The following is a 15000-nucleotide window of genomic DNA, read 5'->3' on the forward strand; positions in this document are numbered from 1 at the left end:
GTTTTCTTATTCGTTGAAAGTTAATTTGTCGATCCTTTGGCGGGTTAATCAGCAAACTTCAACTTGAAGTCACAAACTTATTAAAAAAAAAACAAAGTCACTTATACGTTCAGTTTATGCTGGACAATACCAGAGCTTCTTTTGATAATACTGAATTCGTTTTTGTACTAATGGTATCAGTCCTGAGCGATGCAACACTCCATTTTATACAATCAAACGCTCTTCCACAAATACAGCTTATTTGAGAAGATATCGTTTCGAAATTTATCGTGAGGAGATAATGATTACGTGAACAATCAACATAATGATGATACATCATCAATCGATGTATTTGAAGCACCTGTCTACAGTATAAAATTTCTAACAGCACGACTACAAAGTTACAACCTTTTGTATTTACTTCAAATGCATATTACTCAAAAGTGTGTTCTCCCATCCATTAAGTCTAGTTTTGATATCCATATTTTGGATTAAATGTCGAATTCTCTTCTTTATATCATCCTGTGTTGATTAAAATTATAGGACTGTGAGCTTAGAAATAAGTGAGAGGATTTCTGGAGATACTGGTTTACACCACTTTTTTTAACTTTTATGATTAATAACTTGTATAAAACTTTTTTTTAAATCGGCTGCTTATTTAGTTTGTAAAAAAATCTCATAAATTAGACGTATGGCTTGTTCGTCCTCATATATGTTAAAAAAGTCATAATCGTATTTCATCAAAAATGGATTGACTTATTAAGGAAACGAAATTGATTTCAACGGAATTGGTTTCGCCATCTCCAGGTATACCGACCTTACAAAATCCATTTCCAACTTCAGCAACAATATTACTTCGAAATGAGTTCCCGCTTCTCAATTTTACCCAAAACGAATTTAACCCTCTTTCCAATCATCCGCAGATTCGAATCGAGCGCTGGCCCTCGCCCTCACCAGCAACCTGCACATCCCGTACACGGTGCTGCTAGATGATCAGCACCTTCCTCGCACATTCAACGATAGCAGTGGCAAAGGTAGGTCCAACTCCATTCCATTCCCCCGCTGGAAGAGGATTCAATTTTCCGAAATTCCCCAATATTATAGCCATCGGACACCACTCGCGAAATCCACTAAATCAATGGAAACATAATTTCACGCCCCATTAATCGGCCCCACGGAACGGATCGGATCGATCGCTCGTGATGCTTGCTCCAAAGTTCCTCAACAACAACAAAAAAACCCCATCACTGCGAGACAGCTTCATCATCCGTTCTCTCATCCGGCCGCAGGAAAATGGTGCGTGGTCGAATCGAAACTCAAAGGGAATGAAATTAAAGAACGAACGACGGGACGGGACTGTCGGAACTGGGGAAATGAAGTCTTCTCTGTGGCCTCGCCCAAAAAATTGCCAAAAATCGAAAACCACAAAACGGAAACGCACCACCACCGGAATATGCTCGCCGGTCTCCATCATCATCATCATCATCATCTTCGCCTTCGCTTTCGATCGCTTCACGGTCCCATCTAAGCCATATTGCCAATGGTGAGCGATGGTAAACGAATTGGCCGAACGCGAGATGGCACCGGCAATTGGCGTAGCGTTCCGGGGGATGGGGGGTTGGACCCCGGTTGTGAAATGTGAAATTCAATTACATATCCGTCTCCCGGCCCCCCGGTCTCACGAACTGTCATCGTCAACGCGATCGTCGGCCTCAATCTAACGGTGCCGGCGGTTAAATCCTTCACAGCGCTTCACCGTCGGATCCAAACTCCCGATTCCCCGAAAACTGCGCGCGCTCGACGGCACCATGGACGGTTCCGCTATTGTCAAACATTTATGAAGGAAATGCTTTTAAAAAAAAAGAAAGACGGAAGCAGCCTCCATCAAAACAGTGAGTGAAGCCTCCTATCCCGAGGACTGTTTAACGGGAAACGATCGCGAACTGTCGAATGCATGGGGTACAAGTCTGCTCCATCGCGGGAGGCTTTTTGGTGCTTCTTTCCGGTGCCAGCAAACGTACCGTGGCTGCGGCTCGATACCGCCACCGACAATCGTGGCCGATAACGATGATTACCATAATCAAAATTGGATTCCGTCGGGGATTCCGACGGGGAAAGCGCTTCACTTTCGCTTCGCTTCACGCCCTGTGGTTGCGGGAACCCACTTGGTGCGAGTATGTTTTCGTCTACTCTTCCGCTGGAGAAGAACCACATGCCGAAGCCACCACCACCAGCACCAGCAGTTTCCAATGTTTAATGGAATCCCCTGTAAGGCCGACGTCGAATGGTGGAGCCTTTTCATCAATCTCGACTTTCAACCCTCCCAATCCAATTATCCAGAGATATCTGCGGTGCTCGAGACCGACCAGAGAGTGCTAGTGAGTGCGGAACCGAAGATTGGCTGGCATTAAATTAGCAGAACACCAATATGCCCGGAGTTGCGGTGCGTGCCCAGGGGATATGCCCACCCCGCAGCAGGAATACCAGTGGAGTGGAGCACAACCCATGCGAGCTTCGTCCTTCCGAAAAGTTGGCTTAAAACGGGTGCCACGTGAAGGGTGCTTCATCAGTGCATCAAACAGATACGATGGAATTTTCAATAGAATTAAGCGCCATTTAAGTGCGCTTAAAATATGCTCAATGGCGACCCTTTCTGCTCAGCTCAGCGTTTATCAGACATTTTTAATGCCAAATTGATTTCTGTGCCACTTTCAACATCAGATTGATAATGCATTCTGTTCCCATTTGATTCTTTTCGTGATGAAATCCAATGTTTGATCCAAAATATTTCGCGCAAAAATGTCTCGATAACGCTCAGAGCCCTAAGTTGAGCAAACGGCATCCACTTGGCATCATTAACAATTGTCCGTTCCATCCATATCGCTGACAGCAGACTAATGGTACACATTCCGCTCCGAAAGCTGTTCACGGAATGCTCCACGCGGAAGTTTGCATGTTTACACACGCTTCACTCTTGATTCCATGCGCATGGCCCCTTGCTGGCATCAGACCGATCCGCGATCTTTAAATCCAGGATAACAGCACACTGTTATGAGCTTCTCTGCTCTCGGCGCTCGGACAAGGAATCAATCGGTGAATCGGGACGCGCCCGGTTGGAAACGGGAAACTTTTGTGCGATGCTGCCATTGGTAAAGCGTTGTAAGCGATAACCGTAAGCCGAGCTTTGTGCCAATGGCAATCGAAGTAGAAAAAAGAACGCTCGCACACCAGACGTTCGCACAAATACATCCGAGTTCCAGTCAGTTGACCCAGTGGTGGCACTACCCTAACGACTCCTGCTTCTTCCTTCCGTCTTGTTGTTTACGGCTTAGCACACAGCAACACGGACCAACTGGAGCAAATGAGAGTTGAAAGTAGTGAAAGTTTGCTCACTTCCTATTCCTTCCGTCTTGCTGGATCCCCGGTATCCGATTACCGGGACACGGACTTGCTCGCTCTACGGCCGGCACACAAGGAACAAAAAACCTTAATGCAACTCCCGGTTAATCTTCGTTCGTTTTCCCATCTCCTAACCGAGGGAGGGGAATCTCCGTTCTGCTCCCTTAGATAATGAGACTTTCCTAGTGAATGGCGTCTGGTGCCTCTACGCTAACTCCCCATTTTCTCTGGTTGTGCCTGGCATTCAAGTACGGCACCGGCTCGTGCTCGGTCATTCTTTCTAGTTACCCAGACAACGTTTGTTGTTCGTTCGTTCGTTCGTTCGTTCGTTCATGATAAGAGCTGAAAGCTGTAAGAGAAGCAAAGAAACAATCATCCTTGGTACGATACGGGATAAGAGTTCGCTCCGTTGCACTCATGGTTCTCATTTAATTAGGTGCGTGCTTCCAGGGAGGGCAGTAGCAGCGGCACCAATTCTGTGCTTCTATCCTGCTTCTTGTACTGAACCAAGCAGAACCAGCAGCGTGTCCCAATTACCTCCCGTAACCCGCACATTGCAGCTCACTCGACTCGACCGACGTGAATGAAAGAAACACTCATCAAATCTTTACATCTTAATTCGCGAATAATCTCATTAAAACTTCATCTACGCCCGGGGTGCACCGCGGGGGGGGGGGGGGCAGTAACTTCATGTTCACGGGCTCCACTCATTGTCAGATTCATCGTTTCGTACATCAAACAAACATTAATTTATTTTTTTCCAAGCACCAGTTCCTCGACTCCTTTTGGTGGCGATGATTTCGTTTTCCCTCGGCGTATTTCACGGCTCCATTATCCCACAAAGAATGCAAACAATTTCCATTTGTCCTCTGCCTCTGCGCATCTCAAACCACGCTCTCTTTCTCATTCTCTGTCCTTTCTTCTCCCTTTGCAGTGGTAATCATCTGTTCGCCGATCAACTCACCTCGAACAATCAGCGTAATCAATCAACTGCGGCGCTGGCAGTACGGTCAGGCGAAGGTGCTGCTCATCGACATGATCGGCACGATATTCAACAGCAACAATGCGCTGTACCGCCGGCTAGCGGAGGAGGAGGACCAAGATGGGAGCCTCGGGGCGGTGCTCCGATCGCACCGTAACCTGCTCGTCCTCACCATCCTGACGGAACACTTTCGCACCATCCTGTACCGGCTGCACGGTGTCGATCTCGGGGACTATACGCACATCAGCGAGAGTTTGCTCAAAATCCGCTTCACCGAGCCGATTGTGGTGGTCGAGAAGCACGTGATTGCTGATGAGCCCGCGGTGGACGATGACGCTGGCACTACGGAGCCAGTGGAGCAGCTGATGAGCGAAAACGACGACGAACAGCAACAGCAACATCAACAGCGGGAGCTCGTCCGGTTGGAGCTGCTCCAACTCGCACGCAACTCGACGGCCAGCAGCGACGACGACGACGACGACGACGACGATGGTGACCGGTCCGGATGTGATTTCCATTACTTCTTCCACCAGGTCGCCAACTGGTACGAGATCCTTGAGCAAACCACCGACACGGCCCGCTGTCGTACCCTGTTCGGTGGTTACTGTTCCCCACCGGCCACTACACCTCCGCTTGACGCGAATGCGAGCGAGTTGCAGCCACAACCAACGTCAAAACGGAGCGGTAACCACAGCGTCCCTAACAGTGAGCAACGAGCCATCGAAGAGATCGAAAGATTTTGTGACCTTTTCCTCACCAACTACGAAACGTTGCTCTCGTTCGGGTCCGAAACATCACCGTCCAACGACACAGCGCCCTTCCGGTCGACCGGGACTGTCGAGAGCGTCCTAACGAACTCACCGCACCTGCTGATATTTGGAGAGCACTTTTACTTCTTCGACTTTCTGCTGACGATGCTGAGCGACACGGCAGGGGACCAACACCACGAGCACATCGTCCAACGCTACGACTTTGTGGCGTTCGATTTCAAGAACTTTTCGCACCACCGGACGGCGGTCGTGTGGCGACCGTTTTTGATTCTGCAGCAAAGTCAACTTCACCGGCACCAGTTCAGCATGCACCCGGTACCGCCCGGTTACGCCGATTGGGTCGTAGAGCGGGCCGTTCTCGAGACGATCTGGAACTGTGGCGTGCTGTGCTGGAGCGTTGTGGCGCTGGTTGCCCTCATCGCCGTGGCAATGGTCGCCGGGAGCATCGTGTTCAGCATAGCCCTCCGGTAAGTAGGTAACCGGGGGAATGGCCCAGATCGTTGAGTTGTTCGTTTTGGCGTTCCTGGAACCCAGATCCAGTTACTGTGACTGCCGTGACCGTGGAATTCGCATTGTTTCGCTTGTTTACGGAAGAGTTTGAGCCGTTTGAGCGAAGCTAATTTGAAATTAAATCCTTCTCTCAAGGGCTTCATTCCTTTGACCAGAAATCGTGGAATACACCGTTACTTTTCTGTTGACGGGTTATGACGTGAACCAAAACTCTGAACTCTGCTTAAAAGAAAAGCATTTTGTCGAAGTATTTAATGCAATACTTTAGTTGAAGAAACTGAGTTGAAAAATATTTTCGAAAGGGTCTCAAGCAGCTGTCGTTGGAGGATCCTCGAGTGATCACAAACTGAACCTAACGACGAGCCTTTCTCGCAATCCATCGCCTTCTCTGATGGAACCTAACGACCATTCCATTTGGTAACAGACCCGGGGGATATAAATCGATTCTGCAAAAGCTAGCCAGTGTTACCTTGGTGACATCAATGGAAAGTTGTCGAGCAGCAGCTCGGTTTCCGCCTGAAGTAACATTTCCTTCGAAAAACATAATCAGTTCAAGCCGTACTGCCCGAAGAGCACCAATCCCAATGAAATGCTCGTTAAACTTTTAGCCATTTCAAAGCTTAGCTAGCTCCATAGCACCCGTTTCGTTCGGCATTCGGTTCGATTAACAGCGAGATTCCGGGAAAAAAAACATCTCTTCAAAAGGTCATTCACAACCAGCCTGCCTGCCTTCAGGAATGGGATCTTCATCAAAACCGGAATACTCGGAATAGACTCCCGCCAAGTTAACACCTTCTCAGGGCGCACCTTCTCACCGTCCTGACCTGTCCGGCCTGTCCATCATCTTGAGCAGGTTCCGTTGCCCCTTGTTCCAGCTCGTCTCACTTCACCGGTAACGAAAGTTTTCTTTTTTGTGGGGCCAGTGGTTCCGTGGGTGCGTCCACTTGCCCTCCAAGGTCTGTCGAAATGGTCCGATCCAATACGCTCCGTTCCGACTTGTCACTCACAGGCGGTGCTACCACGCATTAGTATGATGATGAATCCGGTCCCGTGTTTAACGTGTTCATCTTGTGTCAGCCCAACAACAATGGGTGCGCCAGCCACACCATCAACCAACCCAGCCGGAGCCGAAGGTTCAAGTGAGGTTTCCAGGGCATGCAAAACCAGACCGGCTCCACCATCGTTACCAGAACCAGAGTGGTCCCGAAACGCGCACAAGCAATGCCGTTCACTTTCCTGAAATTGATTTCATCCCCGCACTTTACGCTCCCTGACCACTCCACTCCCCGTGCGCTTGGTCAGCACCGGGTCTCTATTGCTTCTATTTTTGAAGAGCTCCTCAAACTCCCCCAACCAGACCAGACCAAACCAGTTGCCAGTTGCCAGTTGCCAGTTCGCTAGTTGATTGACACGATACTGCCACGTGGTGTGGTGGCGTAGCGGTGACCACCGTCTGTTTAACCACCGTGACCGAGAGAAGTTATCACCACCACCACCACCACCGGGCAACAACTTCGTCCATTCGCACGAGATCTGATACCGACACAAACTGATGGAAAATTTGTTTTGCTCCTACGCCCCGAAAACTGCCGCTCCCAGCAGCGGCATCAAGTTTCGATCTTTGGCTCGGTCCTTGGACAGTGGTTGGACCGGACCAGACCGCGTAGCGCTCCGAGAACCAGAAATCAACCGGATCGATGCATAATCCATCATGCAGCAAAAGCGATTTGCGCCCAGCAATTATAATAATCCTTGGAAGGGCAAAAAAGATTACCACAACTAATCGACTAATTTCCGCCACCGGACCCGGTGGCACGAAACCGGATCGGAAGGGGAAGGATCGCCTTCCAGGAACGAGTAACTTCAGCCGTTCCAAGAACGCAACCCCACGCAACGCAACGATCGTGGCCGAGATGATACATTTTAATCGTTCCGAACGAGGCAGAGGCCCCGCGGGATGGGAATTTATTATTCAATCAGCGCAGCAACCTCCATCCTCCTCCTCCAGCAAACTTTGGTTCCAGAGCATGGCCACGGCTGCTATTAAGATGTATCATAATGCGAGTATCCGGCGGTGGGAAAGGGTGATGATTAATAATGCAATGGCCCCTGGAGCCCGGGTTGACCTGTTGCCCAGGTCGAGCCCGTGTCGGCCCATCGGAGGTCCGGCGATGACCTGAACGTGGTCTAGCGGCTTATAGGAAAAGTATCATAACTGGTGGCGAATATTGGTAAAGTTTATTTTACTTCTAGCATCCTCCGACGAGCGCAACCCATCGTCGTAGCACGCGGTGGGATGGGATCCCAAAGATTCGCCCACCCTTTTTCTCATACCGCCCCCCAAGCATATCGATTCACGGTCAATAAGCTAAAAGCCGAAGCGAATTTTCATTGGGCGCTTAGATAACTTAGCAAGATGAGTCTTCCTTTTTTTCCAGCGATGCCATAACTTTTCGCCGCCAACCTATCCTATTTTTTAATCGTAAAAAAATCGCTCCTTTTTTATCGGAAACGTCATTAGGAAGATGGAGCAGGCTGAAAACTTTCGAACTTTGGAAGGTACAAGCCCCAAACCAATCGATAGTTCCACCTAACTGCGATTCTTAGTTCGATGGCTTGTAAATCGATATTTACACGGATAATCCCTGGCTTTGAGGGGGTATTACTCAGCGTAAAGGCAGTAAGTGACATTGACATTGGCTTACAGGATTACACTAATGCACGTTATCGAAGGAGCATAAACAAGCATAAAAAGCGTAATGCAGGATCAAAAATATGTTCCCACATAATAATCCGCGAACTGTTGTGAGTAAGTTGGTTGTAATGTGAAGTCGCATTCACTATACAAGAGTTTAATTAGAGTTCTAATTGCTGAAGGACCTGTAAATCCATAAGGAGTCTGCTAGGAGTACTGCTAGGATAATCATTACATTACATCATAATTGATATAATTTTTTGCTGTATTAACTTGTTGCATTAAGGCTCTATTTGAGTGTATCAAGGATATACAGTCATCGAAGTAGTTCAATATAATCCTGAATATGATGTAAAATATAAAAATATTTGTGGAATTTAATCAGTTTTCGATTGAGTTCTCTAAACATTGTATTGAGAGGTTTTAATCTATTTCATACAGTGAATTACTCTCGGTTTATTAAGATTAATGGTAACCAAACATTGAAAGTAGATTTGCTCCTTACATAACTTCTCCACGGTAATCTGAATTATTAATACGTTGGCCCAGAGAAGCCATTAGTTATCGTTTAATACAACAGTTTTTTGTGTCGTTGTTCACGGAATGTGCCACTGGCCCGGATGACCGAATCAGCCTCCCCCGGGAAGAGCAACAAATAGCTTGACACGCGTTTAATGGCTTCCATTCGAGGGTTAAAACTTTGCCAGCCAGTAACCCAGCTGCGGCACATCCAGCCAGGTGCCGGTCCGAACAAGAAGAAAAAGTGTGTCCGATCAGGCAACCGATCATCGGCTTCGCCCCCATTACAGGCGGGTCTCAAAGTTGCGGCACAAACTTATCCGAGGCCGATACCCGACAAATTGCGCCCAGGGAGAAGTGCTTCAAATTTATTATCGCTTCAGCACTGTGGTTCCCCGGTTCCCAGCTGGACGACAGCAAAGTTTTCCGAAGTACCCTCATCATTGCGCAACCTTCCCTGTGCCCTTCGCTTCACCTGCTTCACTGGTTCCACCAGTGGTCAGTGGAACAGTATCAGTATGGAAGCTATCACTCATAAGTACTTCGGCGCCATTTCATCTTACACTTCCATTCCTCCCAGCCCTTCTTCCTTCTTGGACATCTCCTTGGCCACGGTAGCTTCGTTTACTGGTACAAAGTATTTCGAACTTTTAATTCCGAACTGGCCCGAACTTCCCTCGCCCTGTGATCCACGCAAGCATGCGCCGGGAAACTTGGAAGGAAAAAAATTAATTGACTTCGATTAGATTGACGCACTTTTGTGGAGTTATGCCTTCCGTACGAAGCTGATCGATTCAGCTCCCAACCAAGTTCACTTCCCGGGCAGTGGATCATTCCAACTTCGACTGTTCGACCACTGGACCGGCAATAAATAGTAGAAAATATCGGCCGCCCATCGCCCAGCAAAGGCAATCGCTTCGCACAATATCCCGGATGGGCGTGTTTGGACAGTTCTTCCTTGAAGTCATCCACCGTTCTCGCCCCACCCCTCCCACCATCATAAGCCGATGTCATCGAGACGACGGAAGCGGAAATAGCCCCAACCCCCACCACAACCCCTTGCCCCGGCCCCCAGCGAAAAGGGACACAAGGTATAACTCACTCAATTAAGTTTTCATCGAGGGAGAAAATGAAAGTTTGGACCGGTTTGGTTTTCCTCCTTTTTTCCCCTGGGGGAAGGTCAGGCGGCGTAAGCTTCTCGTTCAATTGTCTCGCGTATTCTTCGCCTTTTCCGGTCCTTTCTACCGTGGTTCAGCGGATTGCTCGCTCGAGAAGATGGCACATTCATTTCCGCTCGGTCAACGGTCGGTCGCTTCGGTGCGGCGCGGAAGACGGTGTTATGTTTGAAGCCTTTTCTTCGCTACCCCCTTTTTCGCTTCGCTCATTGCGCAGAAAACATTCCATCGATGGCCAGGAATTTCGCGATAAAAAAGTCACCAGGACCAAGTTGAGATGCTCGCTCACGGTTGGGACGGGGCGACGCTTTTATGGAACGTAACGCAAAGGTCCCTTGTCGCTTTGAGTAAAGCTATGATGATTTATGAGCGGATGGCGGCCCGGCTCGTCGTTTTCCCCGCTGCCAATCCTTTTGTGGTGTGGAGTTTTGCTTCCCGAAGAACCGATGGATTCTTTAAAGTAGCGTAAAGCGAATGGAGAGGCCTGGGAGGTAATCCCATTTTCGCGGAAATGATACCATCCACGATGTGGTCGTAAAGTTTGACCCACTTGTAGCTCTTGTAGCTGGGTTTGGTTATTGTAGAAGCTTGTCTGCACTCACAACGAACCGTGCCAGCTGGTATCTTCTATCTAGCTGGCATCCACTGCAATTGAATCCATTTTCATTCAATGAAGAAGGTTCTGTCGTTCGGTGTTTGCAGTACATGTGGTGATTGATCAACCATTTTGCAACCCAATTTATCTGTCATAACGTCCGCGCGTCAGTGTCTTTGTCGATGAAACAAATGTCAAAGCTCAACCGCAACCTACTGCGATCTGTTTTCTTTTCACAATAAGCGTTATCGGGTCGGAACTGACGACTACAGTTACGGTTCTGTTTCACTGTTTCGTCGCATTTGAACTGTCCTTTTGGCATCATTCCATTCATTCGACATTTTTGGAGCAAACTACATTTCAAAAACTGTAGTCGACAGTTCCATTCAATCAATCCTGCAGGACCTTTTGTTCGCCCTTTTGAGTAAAGCATGAAGGAATGCCATTCGACTTTTCAACTTTTCACTCTACGCTTAGGTATCATTGCTCGGTTAACCGGCGACCACTGAAAATCGTCGGAAACAATCTCCTCCATCCTTATTTCGCTTCGCCAAGCAGAATCACCAAGTAACTGTGCCCCGTTGTCCAGTTTGTTTCATGTTGCGGACTCCATTTTACATGTCATCCGGTTTGCCACCCTAAAGGGGCCCTTCTCCAACTCCGAGCCACCGAGCTAATTAAAAAAGATCATCATCAAGCCCACGCCACCCCTGCACTCCACCACCGGGTGCGCGAGAGGTGAAATTAAGACGTTCGCTTATCCGTTAACGACCTTCTTTTTGTCCTTTTTTTCTGCATTTCGTCCTTCCAGGAACTACATTATTAGAACGCGCCTCTCGAAAGGCCCGAACAAGATTGTCCTCTCACCGTCCGACTTTGTGTTTCCAGTTGATATGCGAAGGGTAAGTTGGGCCGACTGGTCAGGTTCGCGTGAAGGTAGCTCCATTCCCTTCGATTATCCCCAGCCGATGCCTACCCGCTAGCCACGGGGCCCTTCAACCATCCATCGCGTTCGAACACTGCGCGCTTAATGAGGGTCTAATTTGGTGCCGTTTCCCTTTTCCGTTCCTCGTCCACGGTGCAGGTTGACGAGGGTATCGAGGCGATGCTGTGCTGCTGGTTGCAGCAGCTGCAGGAGTTCGGTGGCCCCGAGGTGGAGAAGCCCGATCTGCTGAAGGGGTCAATCGGTTCGCTCAAAAACCTGGGACTTCCGGTACCGACGAAACCGAACTCGGGCAGCGAAACACTCATCCGGCACAGTGCGGCCGCCATCGATCACAAGGCGCGATACAATGTAAGTGCTTCGGGGCGTCAGAAACCGCCCCCCCCCCCCCCCCAAAAAAAACACCAAACACCACTAATACGCGTGTCTTTCATGTTTTGCTCTTCCTCTTCTCCTCTCCTCCCATCTCCGCGCAGGGTGATTTAGTGCAGCTGAAGGAGATCCCCTCCAGTACCTCGGCCTCGCACGAGCTCAAGACGAAGGCCATGGATCTGCTGGTGATGGCGCACGGTTTACGACACGAGAACATAAATCCACTAATCGGTAATTTTCGCTTCACTTCGCGCTGTCCGGATGGTTTATCCGGGATTCTTTGTGTGTCCCCGGGTGTGCCATGTGCTGTTGCTGTTGCCTTGTGTGTCAAAGTTTTAGTGCCTTGTAAACAGCTACAATTTTATGACGTACCTGACGTTCCCGCTCGAAAAGCCACAACGCAACGCCAGGAACCGCCACGTTCGCAGCATCTGTGCACCAAACCACGGCCATGACTACGACGACAACGGTGACGGCACGGCATTATCCTTCCGAAAAACCATCCACCTAATGGGTGAACATAAACTCAGATCATCTCCGTCGATCTATTTGTCATCATTAACCTGGCCCCGGGTGCCGGCGGGTGCTCGAGCTTCTCGTGGGTCACTGCAGCTCTCTGGAGAGTTGGTGAGCTCTGAAAGGACTACTCGACTCATCCTTTCTCGATATCCCATCACACTCACCGGCACAGGCCTGGCAAGCTACTGATAGCGCGTTGGCTGCATGCTGCTGATACCAGGATCCCGGTGCGCTGTTTGATGAGCTGCCATCCTGGGGCACCGTGTTGCAAGGAGAGTTAATTGAATTAAACGCATCGTAGCTTCATAAATAATGCTAATCAATCGAACGATCTCTGCTCTGCACGAGCTCCATATAGTCAAACATAAACTCTCGTCTCGTCACTTTCAAAACCAACGCGTGGGCTGGAAACAACATCCTCCGCCCCGGTGGAGGATAGAGATTAGCGCAGCTACAGGAGAACGAGGACCACAATTAATGTGGCTATTCATTCCAATTAGATGCCGATCAAATTATCTGCCAATTCATCGCATCACAGTCCCACGCGTCGTAAACAAAACCTCGCACCACCACACAGGCGGTCAAGGGAAATCTGAGGCAACCATCCGGCTGTGTGTCCAGGGGTGATAACAGCATCTACGTGTTTGTGCGTGTGCGTGTTTGTGTTTATTAATTTTCCACCCAAAACGGTGACTCGAACGTGAGCCATAAAGCCATTACCAGGTCTGCACCAGCTGGCCGGTGACCTTGGACGCAGCAGCGCTTCAGTCATCGTCCATCGTCCAAAGAATGGCGTCCACCTTCGTCGTCGTCCTCCTCCGGTCATGATGATGAGTGTGGCCACTCGGGCTGTGTCTCACTTGACACTCCCCATTGTTTGCGCCCCTCTGGTCTGGTCTGGTCTGGACTGGAGCTAAATCTTATTAATTAGTAACGTTACGTTTCCTCGAGTACCATAAATAAGCTGGCGCGAGCGTATTGTTGTGACAGATCGAATATCAGCTCACCTTCTTCTCGGTACTGCGGGATGGGGAGCTCTTTCCTACCTTTTCCCACTCCGACATTCTCAGTCCAAACCAACCAGGTGACCGGCCAGGAGCCAGAGCCAGTGGCACGGTTTTCGCACGGTATTAATGACATTGGCCATCCGGGGATTTCCGCTGGAGGCTGGCTTTCACTTAGTGACTCACAATAAAGTCCTTTAACTGGTTTGAGCATGGCCGGTAAATGGTTTTTGCGCTTCGAAACTTGCCTCAGCCTCAGTTTACCAGTGAGCGTGCAGAGCGTAAGGCGCTGTGACCAACCCAAACGTCTCTATCATTCGCTTAATGTTCAATGTTCGTCTTTACGTAAGTCCGGTTACTTTAACATTTCAACACTGCGCGGTGCCTCAATGGGGACCGCGTACTTTGTGCGACCGATGTCACCCACCGGTGACTCCCTTCCGGGATGGGGGATGAAGCACTGACAATGATACTTTTCGGCGTTTTAATGCCCTGGACGCCGGTGTCGCCGGATGCTTTGTTCTGCTCGAGAAAAGCCTTCGGTAACCCTCGTCCAATTTTATCGCTTCGATGGTAATTGCTCCTACAGTCCCACAGGCCCACCCAGATTCTCCAGACCCCCCGTTCCGTAGGCCACTGGCCACTGTAGCGTAATACGCTTACGTTTACAACGTCCAGCCGGTACCAGGGGCAGAATAGTGGACAGTGTGCCCCTCCCCCCCCCCCCCCCCCCTTTGATGGTGTATCTTTTCATTAAATTACTATCAGGAACTTTCAGCTTCAGCTTCCAGGCCGACCGACGTGTCCAGACGGTTGGCCCGTCGGTGGCCATCATTGCCCTTGTTTCGTGCCGAGCACAACACAAACAGCCCTAACAAGTTCTGGTACTGGTTCGGTTTCGTTTGGGCAGATAGCTCTCAATTTCGTGAAGTACACGCTGGTTGCAGCCCACCCTGCTTTTCCTGCTCTCTTTCTGTGCAGTTTGTGGACAGTCTATGGTGTTGACAGAACTGTGATTTCCAGGAAGACCCCGGTCCCTGATGATGTTGCTGATGAAGCGGATGTGTAGAAAGCAAATCCGCACGCACGGTTCGACCGTATCGTCCGTCAGTTGACCAGCTATCGTATCGAATATTTGGCCTCTTCCGTTCACGATGCCATGCCGCCGGTTGGTGAGGTGCATTCAGGTCGCCAGCACCAAAAGTCTATCAAAGTCAGCACCCATCACGAATGGTATTGTGTCACTCGTCTGCTCGAACTAATAGACCAGCACCAACCAGCCGGCCGCTACCAAAGGACAACAAAACGGGGACATTTTGTAACTCATTTAGCAACAATCTAGGCTCGATGCAACTATGCAACGCTGCCACTGTCCGTCTGCTACCGCTGTTGGTGCTGACATTTCATAAATCTGAAGGGTACGATGCACCAGGGAACGAACTCACGCAACGACCACCAACAGCTTGAGTGCAGACAGAGTTCGTTAAGTATGGGCTGCATATCATTGTTGTACCCTTCACCGTGGCACGTTGCATATT

General features: G+C 49.4%; 1 protein-coding gene across 1 annotated transcript in view; it reads left to right on the plus strand.

Moving 5' to 3' along the window:
* The window catches only part of LOC126574537 (uncharacterized), a 39041-nt gene that overhangs the window by 12826 nt on the left and 11215 nt on the right, over positions 1-15000 (plus strand). The window contains exons 4-8 of the mRNA XM_050234796.1: positions 903-1013; positions 4313-5597; positions 11436-11526; positions 11709-11918; positions 12044-12170. Coding sequence (XP_050090753.1) covers positions 903-1013; positions 4313-5597; positions 11436-11526; positions 11709-11918; positions 12044-12170 — 1824 coding nt within the window. The remainder of the gene's footprint in view (positions 1-902; positions 1014-4312; positions 5598-11435; positions 11527-11708; positions 11919-12043; positions 12171-15000) is intronic.

The sequence above is a fragment of the Anopheles aquasalis genome, chromosome 2 (assembly GCF_943734665.1).
Source record: "Anopheles aquasalis chromosome 2, idAnoAquaMG_Q_19, whole genome shotgun sequence".
In the NCBI taxonomy this organism is placed as follows: domain Eukaryota; kingdom Metazoa; phylum Arthropoda; class Insecta; order Diptera; family Culicidae; genus Anopheles; species Anopheles aquasalis.